Source organism: Sylvia atricapilla, chromosome 2 (genome assembly GCF_009819655.1).
Source record: "Sylvia atricapilla isolate bSylAtr1 chromosome 2, bSylAtr1.pri, whole genome shotgun sequence".
NCBI lineage: Eukaryota > Metazoa > Chordata > Aves > Passeriformes > Sylviidae > Sylvia > Sylvia atricapilla.
Window position 1 is genome coordinate 88,658,427 of NC_089141.1, and position 18,832 is coordinate 88,677,258.

Consider the following 18,832-nt stretch of genomic DNA (forward strand, 5'->3'; position numbering starts at 1 on the left):
TCACTTGAGGAAGCAATAGCACCAGGAGCCTTGTGAAATATTAAGGAAGGAAGAAGGTAGAATGTTGTCTGAAAACTCTGAAAACACAAAACTTGACTCTTTTTAAAGATATTGCATAGATTTTACATGTGATCCATACAGCTCTGCTCCAGGATCTAAACAATCTTTCCTAGCTTGTGCTGGAGTTCTTAGATACAGCTGGCTCACCATGCAAGTTTTCACAAGTGAAGGGCTTTCTAGATTCAGCACAAAGCTGCTTCAGAGGCTTCTCATCCTTGCAATAACTGGCTGTAATGATACAGGGCTCATACAGCTGCCAGGTTTCAGTGAGGCATGAGGACATCATCTGAACTGCTTCTGAAAGCCTCCTGATTCATCCAGGCCCCCAACCAAGGCTGCTGCCCAGCCCAAGGCTGCTCACACTTCTGCTAGCACCAATCTCTTCCCTCGTGGTGCAGGTGGACACCTAGACTCAGGAGGGGAGTCACAAAGGTTTTCCAGATTACAAGAACAAGAGTGAAGGATACTCAGCATAGCCAGAAAGCTGGTGGCTTTCTATTCAGAAAGTGTGAGTGTTGCTTCAGGTCTCCTATGGCTATTCCCCAAAATGGGGGCTTTCAGCCAGGAGTCCAAACAGCCTGTTGAACTCCTAAAACACTGTGGCCTTGGTAATTTCTTGACTTAGCTGAGAAACATCATCTGCGAAACAATTTCCTGATGGACATCTTGTCAAAACAAGAAAGTTCTTGGGAAGTACTTAAGTTCCAATGAGTTTCATGTTCTGATGAAAAAATAGTTTGTCAGTAAAATCTACACAAGCTTCAACAAGGACTCTTCTGGTACTGAAATTGGTGCCAGATGGGCACCAGTCCTTCCACTGTTGAAGGCAGCTGGAGTTTTGCCACTGACTTCAAAGGAATTAGGATCAAGCCCATGAATTCATGACTGCACGTTTTATTTAGGTTTCTGAATAATTTATAAGTAAAAATAGGCTGTGTTCTCCCACTCTTTATGATGTTGAATAAAGCTGTATTTGGTTACATTTCTTGCTTTCAAAAGAGCTTTGGTGCAGTCATGAGTGTCTCATTATGGGAAAGGGTGTCCATAGGGGACAGATAGAAATAAAAAGGAAATCCTTAGGCATATCGAAGGCACACAGCAGATCAGAGATTCAGAGATGACAGATCAGAGCAAGAGAGTCCTCATACTTGGAGCTGAAGGCTAAATAGCTAGCATTGTTTCAGGAAGTGGAGGGAAATCTAGAAAGCATACTTCTTTTTGGAGAGTTCATCTATTTTTAATGATATTGCATTTAGTTTTATTTTCTCTCTTCTCTGTTCTTTAGAGATTAGTTTCCATAACATTTCTTGCTGTGCTTAACTCCTGAGCAGACTTTACAGCAGACTTTGCATTTCTCTGGGATACACTAAACTTGTTCCCCACCACTGCAAACCATTTTCATTCTTAAAATTATTTGGAAAAAAGGGGAAAGAAAAAAAATTTCCCAGTTCACCACCCAGGGCTTGATGTTTACTTCTGGTGCACGCATCATTTATTTTCATTCTGCAAGATCATGATGACACGCTCGTCCAAGCACATGCTGTTCTAATATTCCTTCAGCTACATTCCTTCAGCTCCTCAGTGTGTTAGAAGTGACACTGCTGCTAAATGAGAAAGATCTTGTATTACAGGCAAATAGATTGCTAAGTACTGCTGCCTTTCAAAGACCCATGCTGTAAACAAACAATTATTGGCTGGCTTTTTCTGGACTATACCTTGTTGTGTATGTGGATGACCCTGGTTAGGAAGGCTATCTGCTGTAGGGTTTTAGGGACTTTGTTCCTTGAGAACATGCTGACATATTTAGCAGGCTTTTGGAAAAGAGAATGAGATGTATGCCTCAACCTATGACTGGAGGAACAGAACACTTGAAGTTTGAGATGTGTTCTAGGAAAGTATTTCTGCAACTATCATTTAGTTTGAATCTGTTCAAGCAAGCGCATGCACTGCGCTTCTTATATTTTCTGAGTGCGTGGAATAACTCTGCCCTCAATCCCAGTGTGGGTTTCAGAAATCTATCTTCCATGATGGATAAACTACTCACAGAAAATCTGTTCCACATTTGCTCATTCTTCCCTGGCAATAAATTAGAAAAGGCAATAGTGGATTGTTAGAGATTAATACAAAACCATTAAATAGTGGTTTGGTTTAGCTATAATATTTTGTCTTAAACTCTGCCTTACTAATTACTCTTCATAAGATGGTGCCTAAATGAAAAACTGAGATAGGATTTTTTAGGTTTTGCTAAATGAATTTAAATTTTCCATGGAAAACTTTGGAGCCTTTCTCTAAACACTTTTAAATCTGAATTAACAAAAGATATAAAAGATTAAAATTATAGATATATTCAATATTACTTGGTCAAGGAGCCTTTGGCACAAATTTTTCTGCTAACTAGTATCCCACTAGTAAGCTCTTGGAATTGCTGTGTGTCGTCTGTATTAACCTACCAAAGAACATGTAAAATACGGGATAAAGAAAGTATTATACACTTCCTCCTAATGTCCATTTGAGTCAAAGGCTGTTTTGCTACTTGGCTACAGCAGAAGAAAGATTGTATCCTGCATTTGCAGGATATATTAAGGAAATAATATTAAGGAAAACCTGGTTTAGCTTTCTGAAAGACTACTTTTTGGGTCTGAAAATGCTTTTACAGATGTAGTCCTCTTAGGAACCCAGCAGAGACAGAAGAAACTTGTATAGTTATGCCCTTAGTTACTTAATAATCTCACTGTGCTTCAAAACATAAATTATAATACTAGCAAACTAGTTTAATGAGGGCATACGAACTTAATATTTCCTGAAAGTACCTACTCTGAAGTGAAAATGCAGTAATAAATTCAGATTGTTTATTTTAATCACAAAATCAGATAGGGAACTGCAAGTTGACAAAGTCTCCTCAAGGCATAAAATAGGGATGTGGCATGAACATCTCAATATTTATGAACTGTAAAGTATAAAAATCAGCAGTCCCTAGGTGAAAATATTTTCAGTCTTTCAGGGGGATATCATGAAGATGTTTTATTAATAATTTTAATTCTGTTTTCTGCTCTGCTCAGTAGTTCCTTTCTAAAACCTTGAGCATTATATTTTTTCTTTCCAATTTGTTCTTTGGTATTAGGTATGTAGAGATTTGAGGGGATTTGCAACCTTTTGCTTTTAAAACTGGTTTGAGTCTTATGCCTGTATTTCTTTTCTGTATGTTTTGATCTTATACTTGTATTTGAACAGCATGATTCTTTAGTTAATAGTTTCCATAAAGACAGAATAAAAGATTTTGTGACAAATTAAAGTCTTAATAAAGTAATACTTTCTGATCCAAATTGGCTCCAGTTTATCAAAATACTGAATCACACGCGTAAAACTGAGAATTTAAGCAATCTTTACTTATTTAGAAAAGAATGACATTTTAGTCACACATTAGTAACACTTTGGTCTGCACGATGTCAAGTACATGCTGATGTATATTTGTAAGCCACACAGTGAGGTCCTCTCTTTGATAAGGCAGATGTCAGTCAAAAATTAATCCCTTACCCAGACCTAAATGACAAGAAATTGTTGCCCTGGTTTGTGCCTGAGATATTTTGGTTTTCTTAAATTCTTTCCCCAGAGAATTTTCTGTAAACAAGAGACATGTTTTTGTAACTGTAACTTTGTTTACATTCCTTTTCCTAGGAGGGACTTCTTCTTGATGTCCCTCTGGTCTGACCAATGGGATTGAAGAGGTTTGTCTTTCTTTCACCAATAGAATTTGTCTGTGTAGAATAGTATAAAAGGGAGACGCATCCCAAAAATAAAGGAGTCATTTTCAGCCTTCTGGAGTCGGAGCCTGTGTCGTTGTGGTGTAAAAAACAGCGTCAAGAAATTAAGAGTATTCAATAACAGAATTGTCCTCCTTTTTACAGAAGACAGCACTATCAGTGAAACAGCACAATCCATGAGCTGCTGTTGTGATCACGATGTATCAGTGTCCCTTGGAAGTCTGAACTGGGACAGAATAATTTTGCCACTAACATGGATTAATAAATGCACTGGCATATTTGTCAAGGGAGGTGTAGTAAGGATTAATTATTTAAATCTGACCTAAATTTCCCCTGTTTATCTCTTGTGCCAAAATAATAACAACGAGCTCCAAAGTAATAATTTGCTGTTTGAAGTAAACCTAGAGTTAATTGTAACCCACATCAGACAAGAAGTAGATTTTCTTTACTTCTCATTTCATCTGGGACATGTAAGTAGGTGTATAATGTTGCCCATTGAAACTGTAGTTCATTAAGTCATATTGAGATATAATGAACATATTTGTCCCACATGGAACTATCAATTAGATGACAGTTCCTCTCCTATATCTGCTCATCCTTAAAAGAGAAATATGTTGAAATAATTTACAGGTGGTCTCTCTTAAACCCACATGTATTAGAAATAAGAAGTGTGCATGTATATCTGTGCATGCAAGCACGTGTAACAGAGACTCACCATGATACATTCTGCAGAAAAAAAAAAAGAGATTTACGTAGAGACTAATAAAAAATAATTTTGGCAGTGGAGAAGTCCTGAGTGATGTAGCTAAATATTTGTCACCTGTGTGGTAAAGTTACAAGTAGGGAATCTAAGACAGTCATATCTAAAAGCCAGAAGAAGGAAAAAAAAGAAGTCCATTACTTCATATCACATGGGCTCTCTGCCTGGATGCTAAAGTCATGACTGCTTGCATTGTGGCAGGGTGGAGAGTATGGCTTCCTGATCAAGGCCACTAAACTTCTAATAAACAGCACTTGATTACTGTTCCCATTGCAGGAAAAAGGTTGTTTAGAGGTGAACAAGGCTCTGTGCACAGAGGTATTCCACTCCCACCCTTTTTCACTCCCAAAACCAGATGAGCTAGAGCTGTGTCCAGTATGACTACTCACAGCTGGGGAAGGTCTTCCTGAGAAACAGGCACAGTAGCTCCAAGAACTGAGACTGGTGCATCCTTATCTCAGCATGCAAGACTCACAGCCAATAGTCACTGAGACCCTGTGAACAGTTTTACTGCACCATTTCATCACATCTCTTGCATGATAAAGTCCCTTAGATAATATAAGGTCTGCTGTTGCAAGATTTTGCATTTCTAAGACAGGATTGTGGGGCTGCTGGGAATGTTTGACTGGTTTGGCATTCAAATCCAAGCCTTATCCCTCTAAATCCTATGTCAACTTTTTTAGGACATCCCCTTTATAAAGAATGGATTTGGGGTAAAATCAGTCTTGCTGCAGTCTCAAGGGCATAGGTCTCAAGTCACTTTAAGCTTAGTAGGACCAGAAATTCAAATATAGGATCTTTCTAGAGAAGGGATCAAAACTGAGTGAGAAAGTTGAGTTCTGATATTAGAGATTGTCATAAGAGCTACAGGCTTCCAGAAATGTCAAATTCTTGACACTGACTGTGGGTCAGAACTTTCCATTAAGCTCCTCATCTGGAAGCAAATCTGCCTTAAGATCAGATGACAGACACCAGAAAGCAATGCTTGTTTACATATTCAGAGCTTAAAATAAGAAATTTGCAATCATGTTTATGTTTAAAAAAAGGTCTCTAAAAGTTTTTTTGTGAAGAGGAAGAACTGTTTGCTTTTACAAAGTAGTAAGCAGACTTTTCTCTGGTATTCATAGCCTATTTGGGAAGTACTCTCCAGCATCTGTGGGCAAAGCTGTTTAAAAACAATTCTCTACAAAAAATAAAGTTGTAAGGCTATAAAGCATGTTTTATCTTGGCAGGCCAAAATATTTTTTCCCAGTATTTCAGGAAGCCTCTGACATTCTCAAAGTTCATTAGCTTGACTGTCTGGGGAGAAGTTTTCTTTCTGTCTTTAATCTTCTACTGATACTGAGATTTACTTTTGTTTATATCAGTACAGGATTATTTTTTATCACTTCATGTTTGGATGCTTGCTCTCTTATTGACATTTCAACTAGATGCTGCTTCAAACAAAAAAAGTAAGGGATTTTGTTGTTTTAAAAAGAACAGCTTCAGTGTTAAATTGGATTCCAGACAGTGGGATTTATAATCTAATTCTTACAAGAGATTCAGAGCTTGATATCAAGAGCTGGAGTACTTCATTGTCCACATGTAGCACACTGTAAAATCAGAAGTTCTAAATTCTTTTTTTTTTTAAGTTTATTTTTTCCTATCTCAAAGAGTTAATATATCTTCTTCTTCTTCTTCTTCTTCTTCTTCTTCTTCTTCTTCTTCTTCTTCTTGCTGTTGATTAGCAAAAATTTTCTCCCCCTCTGCTGTTGAAGAGTCATACATATTTGATGGATTTATCCTTTTCTCCTTAATTTTTCAAGTAATTCAGCTAGACTATCTTCATCAATGGAGTAAGCAGAGCTGTAACACCTACTTAAGGGAGGACAGCCATCTGGTTTCCTTGCAACTTGGAGCCTGCTGGCAAATATTAGGTTGTACCAATTTAGAGCATGATGAAGTGGGAAATAATGGACATTTCTTAAGAATCTGAAATAGGATCAGCTGTTATTGGCAAAAATTGGCAGGTGCAGTGCACTACGCTGGCTGTAAGCATGGTCTCAAGTTGGAGAGTGCAGCTGGGAAAATGACTTGCTAATTGAATGGTTGCAGGACTCCCAGCAGCTCTGAAAGTAGTGAAGTGTCATTAATTGGAGGCTCTTGGTTGACTTAGTGGAAGCTGTCACAGAAAGAAGGATCCTGCAAGTTGAGGTTTACTTTCTAGATGTTAGTGTGGTTTTTGTCTGTTACACTGAATGAGTCCTCGTGGAGTCAAGAAGTGATTTCAAACTCAGGAGGACTGGCCCCAAGGCTAGCAACATCTATTCTTTCATTTCCACATGGTGACAGTGGTTGGGAGTTATAAAAGCAACGCAGTTACACATTAGTTTAACTGCACGTTTCTGTTGTTATCTTTCCCTTCCCTCTCTCTTTCCCTTTTATTTTCAGTTGTGTTAGGTTTCAAAATTGGCATGGCTTGGAGCAGATTTTTTTTTTTTAGTAGAGCCTTGGAAGACCTTGTCCTCAACTGTTTCTTGGATGCTGCCGTAATGCATAAAAGTAGTTGCAGAAAAAAATGGCCTAGTTTTGGTCATTAAATAGAATGTTTAGTCATATAATAGAATAATATAGTTTTGGTCATATAATAGAATAATACTACATACACCTCTGGTTTATGTGGGTCTCAGAATAGCAGTGAATGCAAAAACATGTGTGCATTAGCTGTGGTTCCCTTTTTCATATGTTGTTTTTATTCATTAAATGCAAACATATTGCGGTGCATCCTAGTTTAATATAAAGGTCTGTTGGCAAAATGTGGCATTTTCCATCAGCTGTTAACGCCCCTCGAGGAAAGATATATTGGCAATGAGTGCTGTGCAGAAAGCTCTGCTGACTTCAGAGTGTACTTCATGTATCATTGGTGATGGTAGCATCCCTGTGTGCCTGAAATTTCTCCAGCTGTGTACAGTGTAGCTTTCCTGGATGAGTTATAAAGACTGGGAGATAAGAGCCTTCAGTGACACGGTCGTGCCACCCAGCATGCCTCTGGCCTGCATAGACATGAGGTTATCTGTGAGTGTGGATTGGAAAGCTTAGCCTCCTAGAGCAGTGTTCATGGGCTGTAGGTCAAGTGTTGAACCCTTCAAGAGGACTGATGAGACCACTTTTTCAAGCTGAACCTTGAGCAAGTCTTGCAGTGGCTATCAAGCTCTTCCAAAGTTTATGTGATACAACTAGGGAAAATGCCTTCAGTTTGTATCTGCATTTGGATAACCTGTGTTAGGTGGGAGGCAGGGAGATGAAACTGGGAAGATTCGGAAACAGTACCCTTCATCAAAACTGTGTGTGGCAAACATCACGCACAGGCCTGTGATAGAACTGAGAACAGCAAAACATTGATGAAGAGGCTCCTGTCTTCTTCCCCAGGCTCTGACAGCAGCCTGGGACAAGCTGTTTTGCGGAATGCTGTGTTTTTAAATCTTGTAGCTTAATGTGGACCAATTTATGGTGCCTGGTTCTAGCTTAACTCTTCTGGATGCCTACTTAGCCTCTTTTGATTTTCCTGACATTAACAAGTGGATGGAAATAATTCACCTGGCCTCATTATCAAATAAATTCATAGAATTGTAGAATCATTTAGATTGGAAAAGACCTCTAAGACCATCCAGTCCAACTGTTGAATCAACACTGCCAAGCCTACCCCTAAACCATGGCCTTGAAATGCCATGTCTTTTAAATCTTTGAATACCTCCAGGGACAATGATTCCACCACTTTCCTGGGCAGCCTGTTCCAGTGCTTGATAACCACTTCAGTGAAAAAATTTTTCCTAATATCATATTCTAAACATCCCCTGGCGCAACATGAGACCATTTCCTCTTGTCCAGTCAGTTGGTACCTGGGAGAAGAGGCCAACCCTCACCATGCTACAACCTCCTTTCAGGTGGTTGTAGAGAGATAGGGTGCCCCTGAGCCTCCTTTTCTGCAGTGGAGAGAACCTTATCACTCTCTACAGCTCCTTTTTTTATTTTTCCCTTTTTGTCCCCACACAGCTGAATGAATCTGCCAAGCAGCTCATGGAGATGGACAAGACGTGCTCGGCGGCTGCCTCCGGCTGTGACATGCCGCTGGCGACGGAGACGGTGGCGGTGGCGGCGGCAGCGGCGGTGGGTCTGGCACCGTGCTCCACGCTGGCCGGCGCGGGGGCTGCCGGGGCGGCCCAGCGCCAGGTGGAAGGCAAGAAGAACGCCAAGAAGCGCCACTCCTTCACCGCCCTCAGCATGACACACAAGTCCTCCCAGGCCGCCAGCAACCGGCACTCCATGGAGATCAGCGCCCCTGTCCTCATCAGCTCCAGCGACCCACGGGCAGCTGCCAGGATTGGGGACCTGAGCCACCTCTCCTCCAGTGCCCCAGCCCAGGTAAGGTGGGGTACAGGGGAGGTTTGGGCATCCTTAGCAGGTGGCACGCCCTTGTGTCACCTCTTCCAAAATGGCTCACCCTCGCGTTCATATGGTGCTGTCATCCTGGTGTGACAGTGACATCTGCCATTCCTATCCTTGCATTAATCAGTGAGTAGGCATGAAAAGCCAGAGGATAAGGCCAAATTGGACTCACAATACTGCAACACCTTAAAAACCAAAAAAGTAATCCTGCAATTTGTTAGAAGTAATGTAACTGTTGGACCAGTTTCTGCTGTAGAAAGGAGTAATTTTGAGTGATCCCATTACCCTGAACGTATCTGTTACTCTGCAGGGTAGCAAAGTCAATATGAAATTCACACACTTGGGATAAAAAAAGATTTTTAGAATAATTATTTCTGTACAGATCACTGGAGGATGAGCAAATGTGCTGTACTTTGACAAATGTTGTACCCAGCAAGTAGCTGCCGTTCAGAAAAACCCAAGGAGTTTTTAAACCATCACTCATGCTGACAGTGCAGCCCTCTCCATCCTTGCCCCTCTCAAAGGAGGATGCAGAAGAGCATTCTCCCAGACATCCTCACAGGTCCCAAAAGGAGCTTCCAAGAGGCTGCTTCTGAGGCCCTGCAGAAAGTGGAGCCAAACTCACCAGGGGTGCACTGAAACCCTTTGCAGTTGCATGCTGTATGTATGGATAAGAAAATCCAACTGTCAATTTGCAGTTTGAAGGTATAGAAGAGAAGGGAGTCATGGTCCCAAAGCTCTTCTGCCTCAGCCTTCATGCCCAGTCATCTACACAGCGTGTGTGCAGATTAACACTCACAGGTGGTTCATAGACCAATTCCTCATAGTCTATGCTGCTTGGTAGTGCCAAGATAATCTCAGCATGACAGGGTCTTCCCACACATCATGTCTCTGCTGAAAAAAAGCCATCCTTTCCCTTTTCCTGGACATGCCTTCTGGGCCCTCACATCCATGTCCCCATACAGGGAGAAACACGTATCAGTTGCCAGCCCTGCTGTGGCCTGGAGCAGGAAGCAATCCATGTAACGCCATTGCCCATGATGGTATGCATGTAGATGGCAGGGAGAGGGAGAAGCAGCAAACTGTAGGGGCTGCTTTGGGCAGAAATGCCTGCTTATGTCCATCTATAGTGCTGGTGGGTCTCCCCTGTGAGGCCAGCTAGGTGCACCAGACCATGGGGTCACTCCTGATAGCTGTGCCCTGCTGTGACCCACAACATGAGCCCCAGGCCCCTGCAGCACAGGTTTGCAAGGACACTGGGGGAGGCAGGGTGCCTGCATGCACACCATGTGTGATGCTGGGCCAGCCAAAACTACTGCGAGGACACTGCCAGTGGAGCAGTACTCTCTGCTCCTGTCTCAGCTGCTCACCTTCCCCCACTGCCTATGCATGTAGGAGCCAGAGAGGCAGCTCAGTTCAACTGTAATAGCACTCATTTCCTTCCATATGAGTTTTCCAGGAAGGGTTTCTGTGGTGTAAGGTCTTCCCCCTCTTTCAGCCCCCAGCAGAAGGGTGAAGGTGAGGCTATGGCCCCCACACTATGCAGCATGGGTGCCAAGATGTACTGGGACATCTGTGAAGCTGTACAAGCGCTACACGAGGGAGGGTCCCAAACTTGTCAAGTAAATGACACTCAGATTTTTTGCACTGAGATGACACATTTGGACTTCACAGAGACGGGATAGACAGTGGCTTTTCTGTTGCTGTGCTAGTCAAGAGAAACACAACACACACCCTTTTTTGTTAGAGTCATGTTGAAGACTCATTCTGAGCTAGTGAACCACAAAAGTTATAGCATGAAACTAAAGATGCCTTGATTAATCTGCCCTGTTTTAACAGAACAACTGGTATGGGAAACCCCACTCATTTCTCAAACCATTTTGTCATTTGCACACAAGTGGTAGAGGACAAGAAGGGCCTGATGTTCCCGGTGACAAGTTATGATAATCGAAATCCAGCCCACAGGAAACTTGGTTGGGTCCTTTGCAGCAGATGGGAAGACATGTAATTGCTGCCATGGTCAAAAGATCATCTAAGGCTGGGGTGTAATGAAGGACATGGTGGGAACAGGTCTGGGGAGTGGTTCTGCCTCAGGGCATAGAGCCAGTTTGCAGACAAGGCAGCTGAGCACATGCCTCTATCACTGCTGGTCAAAACTTGGCCAAAATCCAGGAGGGGAAGAAGAGTCTTGGTGCCTCAGATCAACCTTAGTGAAAAGAGGCTTCTCTTCTTCCAAAAAGTGTCATTGCACCCTGTCACCCCAAGTGTGGCGTTTACATATATTAATACGTATCTCTGCTTTTGGGAATCTTGCTTTCTAATTTAGGGGATTTGAACATTTCCCTGTGAAAACTTTGCAATGAATGTGGATCTATAGGGGAAAAAAACATGGGGCTGAAGTTTTCACTATGTTCTCTTGACTGCAGGAGCAGCCTTCATAAAAAATGCTTGTAAGATTAGCAATAAAATCTCAAGAGCTACAAACATGAATTCACCTGCTTTTAAGCCTTCTTAGTTAGGTCTACAAAAAATATAGAATTTGGCTCTTACCAAATGTACATTAAAATTGCACAGTTATATTTATATAACTATTAATCCCATAATAATAGGGGTTACATTTTAATTAAGGATGTCAGAAATTCAGTCTCTTCTTTACCATCTGCTAAGACCTGACATGACTCTGAAGAAGCAATTAATGATGCTTCAGCCTTAAACAAAATATCAGTTCAGCACTTTTCTTTTATTCACATGGCTGAACGCCAGCCAGAGTAGCATAAACAATGGGCCCCATGAGCTCTTACATCAAGGCATTCAGGGCAGTGAGAATCTTGTCTTCAGACTTTTTGCTCTAAAATGCATTTGGCTTTTTAAGGTAAATGCCCTGTATGTCTTGTTCAGGGTTTGACATCTTGACAAATCTGCAAACTGATTTTACTGCTACTTCCGAAGTGCTCAGGGGCATTGCAGAGAGCATGGGCATGTTGTAGGAAGGCTATGCATGTAGCTGCCAAACTCACCAGTGAGCTCTGCTGCAGGAATATGTCTCACCTTTTCTTTCTTCACTTGAAGAGGAACCTCTCTGTCCTGCATGTCATTGTCACAGCCCTTGAGTGGTTCTTTCCGTAACCATTTCAGGCCCTTGCTGGTTTGCAACAGCAAATTCAGCCAAAGCTCATTTCTTATAAGGGAAACAACAAATTTACAGTTTAACTATCTAGCAAATTTATGCCTTTTTTTAACTAGAACTGAAATTTGGTTTACTGTGTCATTTTATTGTGTCCTTGAAATTTCCAGGCACTTTTTCATTGCTTATTTAGTAGATCTCTTCATAAAAACAAATAAAGGAAATTTTTTTCAGTTTAGTAGGTAAGAGTTTCTCTGGAACGTATCGGGATTGGTATTTAGCTTGCAGGGGATTCTACACTTTGAAAAAGTTCAGCAAAGTTTTCTTATAGCCTGTCCCTTGAACAAGCAGAATTCAATTACAGGAGTTCTTGACTGGCATGCAGTCCCCTACCTCAAGGCAACCAGCTGGTGCCCAGCAAAACCATCTCCTCAAAACAAGCATCAGTTTTCCCTGTAGACCCGAGGCACCTACATTTGGAGCACCTGCTTTCTCTCTGCTGACATGAGAAGAAACAGAGACATCTAAGGCTTATTGCCTAAGTTACTGCAGGAACATAAATTTTAGGTGCAAATTTTACATGTTTCAGTAAATGTAGCATATATTCCACCCCTTAGAAGTTATTTCATGTGTAGGGCTTTATTCTTGTGGCTTTTGTCAATTCCTGTGAATTGAAACCAGACTTCCACACAGAGCTGACATGTTTTTTTTGTTTTTATGAGTCATTAGACTGTTATAAGCCTCCAGGAGGGCACAGATTTCTACATATTGTGCACTGACATGCAGACCAGACTATGAAATCACATGTTTTGAAAGCACTTCTGCATATCATTAATTTAATAATCAAAGACTGCTGGCCTTCCATAATGTGTTCATTGTTCTTTAAGCAGAACCGACTCAGCTGTTTTCCAAAACCAACATGTATTTTGAAACAAATGATGGTCTTAAAAAACATCTTCACTGACTACAAACTTTGGGATGCTTGAAAGGTAGAAGAATCAATATGAAGTCACATCATCTGGATAAAATGGTGACTGGAATTCCACAACAGCCAATATATAAATTCAAAACATTTAATTTAAAAGAGGCAATGTTGGAATCCTAATTTTGCCTGCAAGTAAATTTGCTTGTATGCTGTCTCCTGCATGCTGAGCATCACTCATTAAACCTAAGATCTCCATCTGAAAGGCAATAATGTCTCTTCATCATGCAGAATGTCCTATCATAATGGCAAAATGGAATTTTATTGAAGATGTAAGTAGTGCTGCAGGCCTGTGATGGAGCTGAACCGAATTAGGTTACAGGTGCAGAGGAGCAGTTCGTAACTGAGACTCCCTGGGGAGTGGGGAAGGTCCCCCTGGAAAGTAATCAGGCCTAGGCCTCAGATGGCTTGTCTTGCTTCCATTTTCACCCCTTATGAATTATTCGTCCCTGCTAGTTGAAAAGGTCATGGGTCAGTACTGCTCCAAATCCCCTGGATTTTGACAGAAAAAGCGTCTCATGAATAATGAAGCATGGCTTTGTGCACACCAGGGTAACAGCTGAATGAGAAAGAAAGGATCCTCCCCACAGAAGGAACTTCTGTGTGTGTTTTGAACAACTCATCACCATGCACAAGAAGTCAATTTGTATCTGCAAGTATTAGAACAAGCTCCTAACCAGAGGACACATGTTCAGGGAAAGCTGAGAACAATGTTCTGCATGCTCCCAATCCCAAAGAGTGACAGTATTTGAAATGAAAAAGGTTCCTTGAAGTGTCTTGCTATATAAATCATTTGGAAGTGTGTCCTTATCAGTTATTTAGAAGTGCTGAATTTTAGCTGAGAAAATGTAATAGCAGAACTCTGGTTGAGCCTTGGCTGATAACCTAAATGTGCTGACCATGAGAGGCATACAGATTATACCTAAAATCCAGACTAAAAATGAACCTTGAATTTTCAAGTGCACAAGAATCTGTGAGAAAATAAGTCAAATTCAGGTATTTTTCAGCTCTGGCTGGGAGTGCAAATTCTATCAAACCTGCTCTGTTGCTGACTGTGAGTGACAACTGACTGGATACAAGAGCGACACAGGTGAAACCAAGGGCACCTATTTCAGGAGGCGGCACCAGGCAAAAGGGCAAAAGGAAAGAAATATTGGTCCAATCTAAATTTCTGTAATTTAGATCAAAATATGTCACAAAAAATGCATAAGAACTTTTGCTGAGGTCTAACATAAACTAATAAGGTCTAACATAAACTAATTATTTGTCTTTGTACATTTCCAGGTCTATTCAGAGTTATTTGTAATGGATTCCAGACATCATGTATTCTAAAAAACTTTATCTTGTTGAGGGAGAGCATGGTTGTAGGTGGAAAGGAGTTAACTTCTTCCTACTAAGAAAGTTTTAGGCAGAAATGAAAGCAGCTTGGTTTTTTTGCTACCGATAGTCTCTGAATATACTCTGTGCATATTGAGATGTATTACATTATTTGTCAAAACTGTTGCAAATGAGGCTCATGAGCTGACTCAGTCTATCAACTGATTACATAAGACACCAGGCATCCAGGTCAAAGCAAAATTGTCTTTAGGGAACTACCAGGTTAGAGACAGTGTCTTCTCTTTTTCCTACAATATGCCACATCACAAATATATTTTGAAAGAATTTGCAAGAACGACACAAAACCTAAGTTTTTTACAGGAACTAGGAAGAGAAGTGCTTTAGAAGTGCTTTAGAAGGGTTATTCAACTGTGTATGAAATCCCACTGCCTGTAAAAGAAAAACAATTTTTTTTTTTCCAGATGCTTCTCAGGGTAGTAACCTGAAAACATTTTGCTACTGAAATAATTTTTGCACACAGCTAATCTTGAGGCTTTACAGTACCTGCCAGTCAATTACTGGTTTGGAAGTCTCAAGAGCAAGTGAGACACTGTCTTGGTATTTACCCCATACCGTAAAATCCTGTTCATCCAGCACACGCTAAGTGTACATGTATGACATTTGAGCAGAAATTACTAAAGTGTATATTTTCCACTTTTTCTTTTTTAATTGGAGGGTTTGTTTATTTGTTTACCACTATTTTCTCCCTGGAGAGAGATTTCCTCCAGGAGGCATTGCACAGGATCCTGATGATGAGTTATTGAAAGTACAATTATCAGTGTGGGATTAAATAAACATCTTTTACAGGTCAAGTTTTCACTTGAAACCTTCCTGTGCCTCTGTGTTTGATTTTTCATGTTCTTTGATCCCAGAATTGGAAAAAACTATTCACTACAAACCTATTTAAAACCTTGTGGTGGAGAGCTATACCCTGAATATAATCTGAGAGAAACAAGGCTGAATACAATATAATTCTCATGATGCTCATCCACACGTTTTTTTAATCAGTCCTCATTTGGGAGAGCTGAGAAGCTGCAAGCCAGAATAATCAGTGCTTTTATGGATGGTAATGTCAGATGAATCTTTAGAAGAAAATTACACGAATATTTAGGTTTTTTCTTCTAACATTCAGGAATCACTAGATTGCAGGATAGGGGAAATGGGAGCTCAGGAAATTAATTTACTTGACTTCTCTAGCTCTCTTCACAGTGCTATGAGCTACTGAGAGAAGATATGGTCTAGGTATTTTGGTCTGTTACAAACCTGTAACTGGTCCTAGAACAAGCTGGCATAATACTCTGCCTCACCTTCATCCACAGCCACAGATACTCGCAGGTTGTAAGAACCCCTCAGTAAATCATATAAAATTAGCTCCAGTTTTTGCAGGAAGGAACTGGGTATTTATGCAGCTACTTATGCAGCTGCAGCTGTTACCCTGCACATTTGTTTGTTTTTCACACACACCGTTATGGGTAAAAAAAAAAAAAAAAAGCTTCCTCTAGAATTGATAAGTCCATTTCAGCCCCCACTTCGATAATTAGCATTTGATGAGGCTACTTGATCTTGCATGTAACACTTTTCATCAATACTTGGTGTCACTACAATGCATTAAGTACTAATACATTATTTCTAGGAACATTAAGGTTCAGAATGATTGCCACAGTCATTGTTTTATGGAGTCAGCAAATTAGAGAAACGAGTCACAGGAATCTTAAAGACCATTAGCCTGTTTTTATGATATTTCTAGAGGATGATATGTCAACTTATGTGAGTTGAATGGGTGTTTTTCTCTTATTTTAAAGTAATATTAAAGAGAAATTTAAAGTAAGCTGTAAATATGCATTCAAGACATTAAAAGAATTTTTTTTCGTGAGAACTAATGAATGTGAAAGTGCCCTGTGGTGAGAGAGTGCTGGATTTTCTTTGAAGTCAAAACTGAGAATTCTGGTTGGTGATTTTCTAGATGATAAGAACATTCGTCTGATAGCAACAATTATTTTTCAGTGAAGGCTACTGCAACCTGCAATATCTTTGTACTCTGTTCCTAGTTTTATCACTGTCTTCTTGACTTCCATTCCACTGAAGACTGAGTCCCTTGCTTTTGCAAGGCACTACACTAATCCCTACAGGCACCATGTCTTTTCAAATTAAACCACAAATGTGGCCTTAGAATACTGATGAAAATCTAAAGTAAATCTGCAAGGGAAAGAAAAATACAATTTATGCTGGAAGTTCAAAGTAGTAATTCTTATGCTTCCATAAAGGTGTGGATGGGAAAAGAGAAAGGGAATGAATTTCAGAAGATGTTTCCGCCCAGATGACTAGCTGTTACCTTTAATTTCCTGGTGTCTTTGGGCTTGTCAGTAATATTTGGGGGGGGAGTTATGTTTCAGTGGTCATAAGGAAGCTGTTGTGTATACAGGAAAAAAAAGCAAAAAGTCCTTTTAATACTACTCTCCAGTCCATGAGTGCGTAATCACCTACTACACTAGAGCAGCTAGGGATAAAAACAGAGGGCACAGCATGAGCTGGGAGTGAAATACCTGTCATGCAGCACTGTCGCACCTATGTGTATTGTCTGGGAGTTTTACTCAAGATTTAGCCTGGCACAGTACAGGTGGTGCTGCTGTGCTACCAGTGGTCACAAAGAAGCAGAAATTAGTGCAGAAGGATCTGGGGATGGCTTTCAGCATGCCTTTGTGCAGCTGCTTTTCCCTTCTGGCTAGCACCTGGGTCTGCGGTGTGCAGAGGAAAAGAGTTGGTGCTGTTGAGCTGAAACAGTGGTAAGTGATGCTTGGAGAATACCAGATTGAAGTGGGAGCATGAAGAAGCCAGATTTGATTGTTCACTGGCCTAAGTAAATGGGATCAGAGTTGGCAGTGTCTGGTTCAGAAAACTGCATGTCATTAGAGTAAAAGGCCTCCTAATCAAGAGGTGTGCACCCAGGAGGTCACCCAATGGCCAAATGTTTAAAGGCATTAGAGGCTCATAAGGATAGCAAGGAGCACCAAATGGTATTTTCAGAAGTGACTCCTATTACTTAAATTGCAATAAAATCTGTGGGAATCAGGCAGTGAAGTACTTAATGCCACCCTGAGAAAACTGCAATGTGCCTGTTTTTATCAGTAAGTGCCTATGTGTCTTAAAATCCTGGCTGTCAGAGACATCTCCTACCCGTAAAGCTTTAGCAGCGCTGAGTAGCAGAGATTGAAGAAGGATTAAGACACAAATGCTGCAGTGTTTGAGCCCTCCCTGTGTAATGTCTGTGCATGGCTCTATTTGTGTGTCTCATGCCACACAAAGAAGATGGATCACGTAGGGACATGCCATCAGAAAGCAAAGATGTGGCACACAGACTTCCTAAAAGGTATCAAAGCAGAGAACAAGAAAATCAGAGCATTGTCTTGGATTCCCATTCCCCTGAGCAGATGAAGAGGAAAGGAGGACATGTTTAGTACCTTGTTCCTTAGATCACAGCAGCAAAAGTACAACCTGGCTCCAGGGCTAAATAAAGAAGGAAAATGAACTAAGTTCTGCTAACCAGCTGTGATGGAGAAAGGCCTGCTGTGTTCTCCAGGAGGATTACTGCTAACTTGAGGGATGCAGATAAAATTGTGTGAAGAGTAGAAAGGTAAACTTCCAACACAGATAATCAGAAGTATAAAGAAATGGGAGATTATTCTTTTGTGAAAACCAGTCTCTTCAAAATCTTATTGCAAATACTATATTGCAAAGTAATCTAGAAATATTGTATTTTATAATATGAGCTAATTAGTGATACATACAGGAGACAACAGGACCTTGAAAGGGTCAACTTAGAAAGCCTTCACCAACTGTGTCAGGGACTGTAGTTTAAATGCAAAGCTGGTGAACATTCAGATGCATAGTAGCAATCAAGCAGCCACCAAGAGAATACAGCAAGGAGCACAGAGACACGTGAAGATGCAGAACAGAATACTTCTGTGACAGTCAACATCAAGATGTGAACAGAGGAGCTGAATTCAATGTGTGGAAGCCCAGCAGGTCCTGTGGAGTAAAACCTGATGATGAAAAGCAGGGTCATAGACAGACTGGAAAGTACACAGTCATGTCAAAGCCTGTAGGGAGAGCAGCTACAGAAAAACCAGAGCACAATCAGGAAGCAGGAACTGATTTAGAGTTTGGATGTATAAGATATTAGGCTGTACAAAGTGGCAAAAATGAATGGTTTGTAGGTTCCAAGCTGGCACCAGATGCAGTAATATCAGAGTAACCAGATATAGGCAAGAAACTGAATGTCAGGTAGATAGATAAATACAGAACTGTGGAGACATCTTTGAGATTATTCAAGGGAAGAAAGCAAA

The 18,832-nt window shown here is 40.7% G+C and overlaps 1 protein-coding gene across 1 annotated transcript in view; it reads left to right on the forward strand.

Annotated features, from left to right (window-relative positions):
- The window catches only part of LOC136375175 (E3 ubiquitin-protein ligase SH3RF3-like), a 92,576-nt gene that overhangs the window by 21,574 nt on the left and 52,170 nt on the right, over window positions 1-18,832 (forward strand). The window contains exon 4 of the mRNA XM_066340543.1: window positions 8,614-8,982. Within this exon, the coding sequence (XP_066196640.1) occupies window positions 8,614-8,982 (369 nt within the window). The remainder of the gene's footprint in view (window positions 1-8,613; window positions 8,983-18,832) is intronic.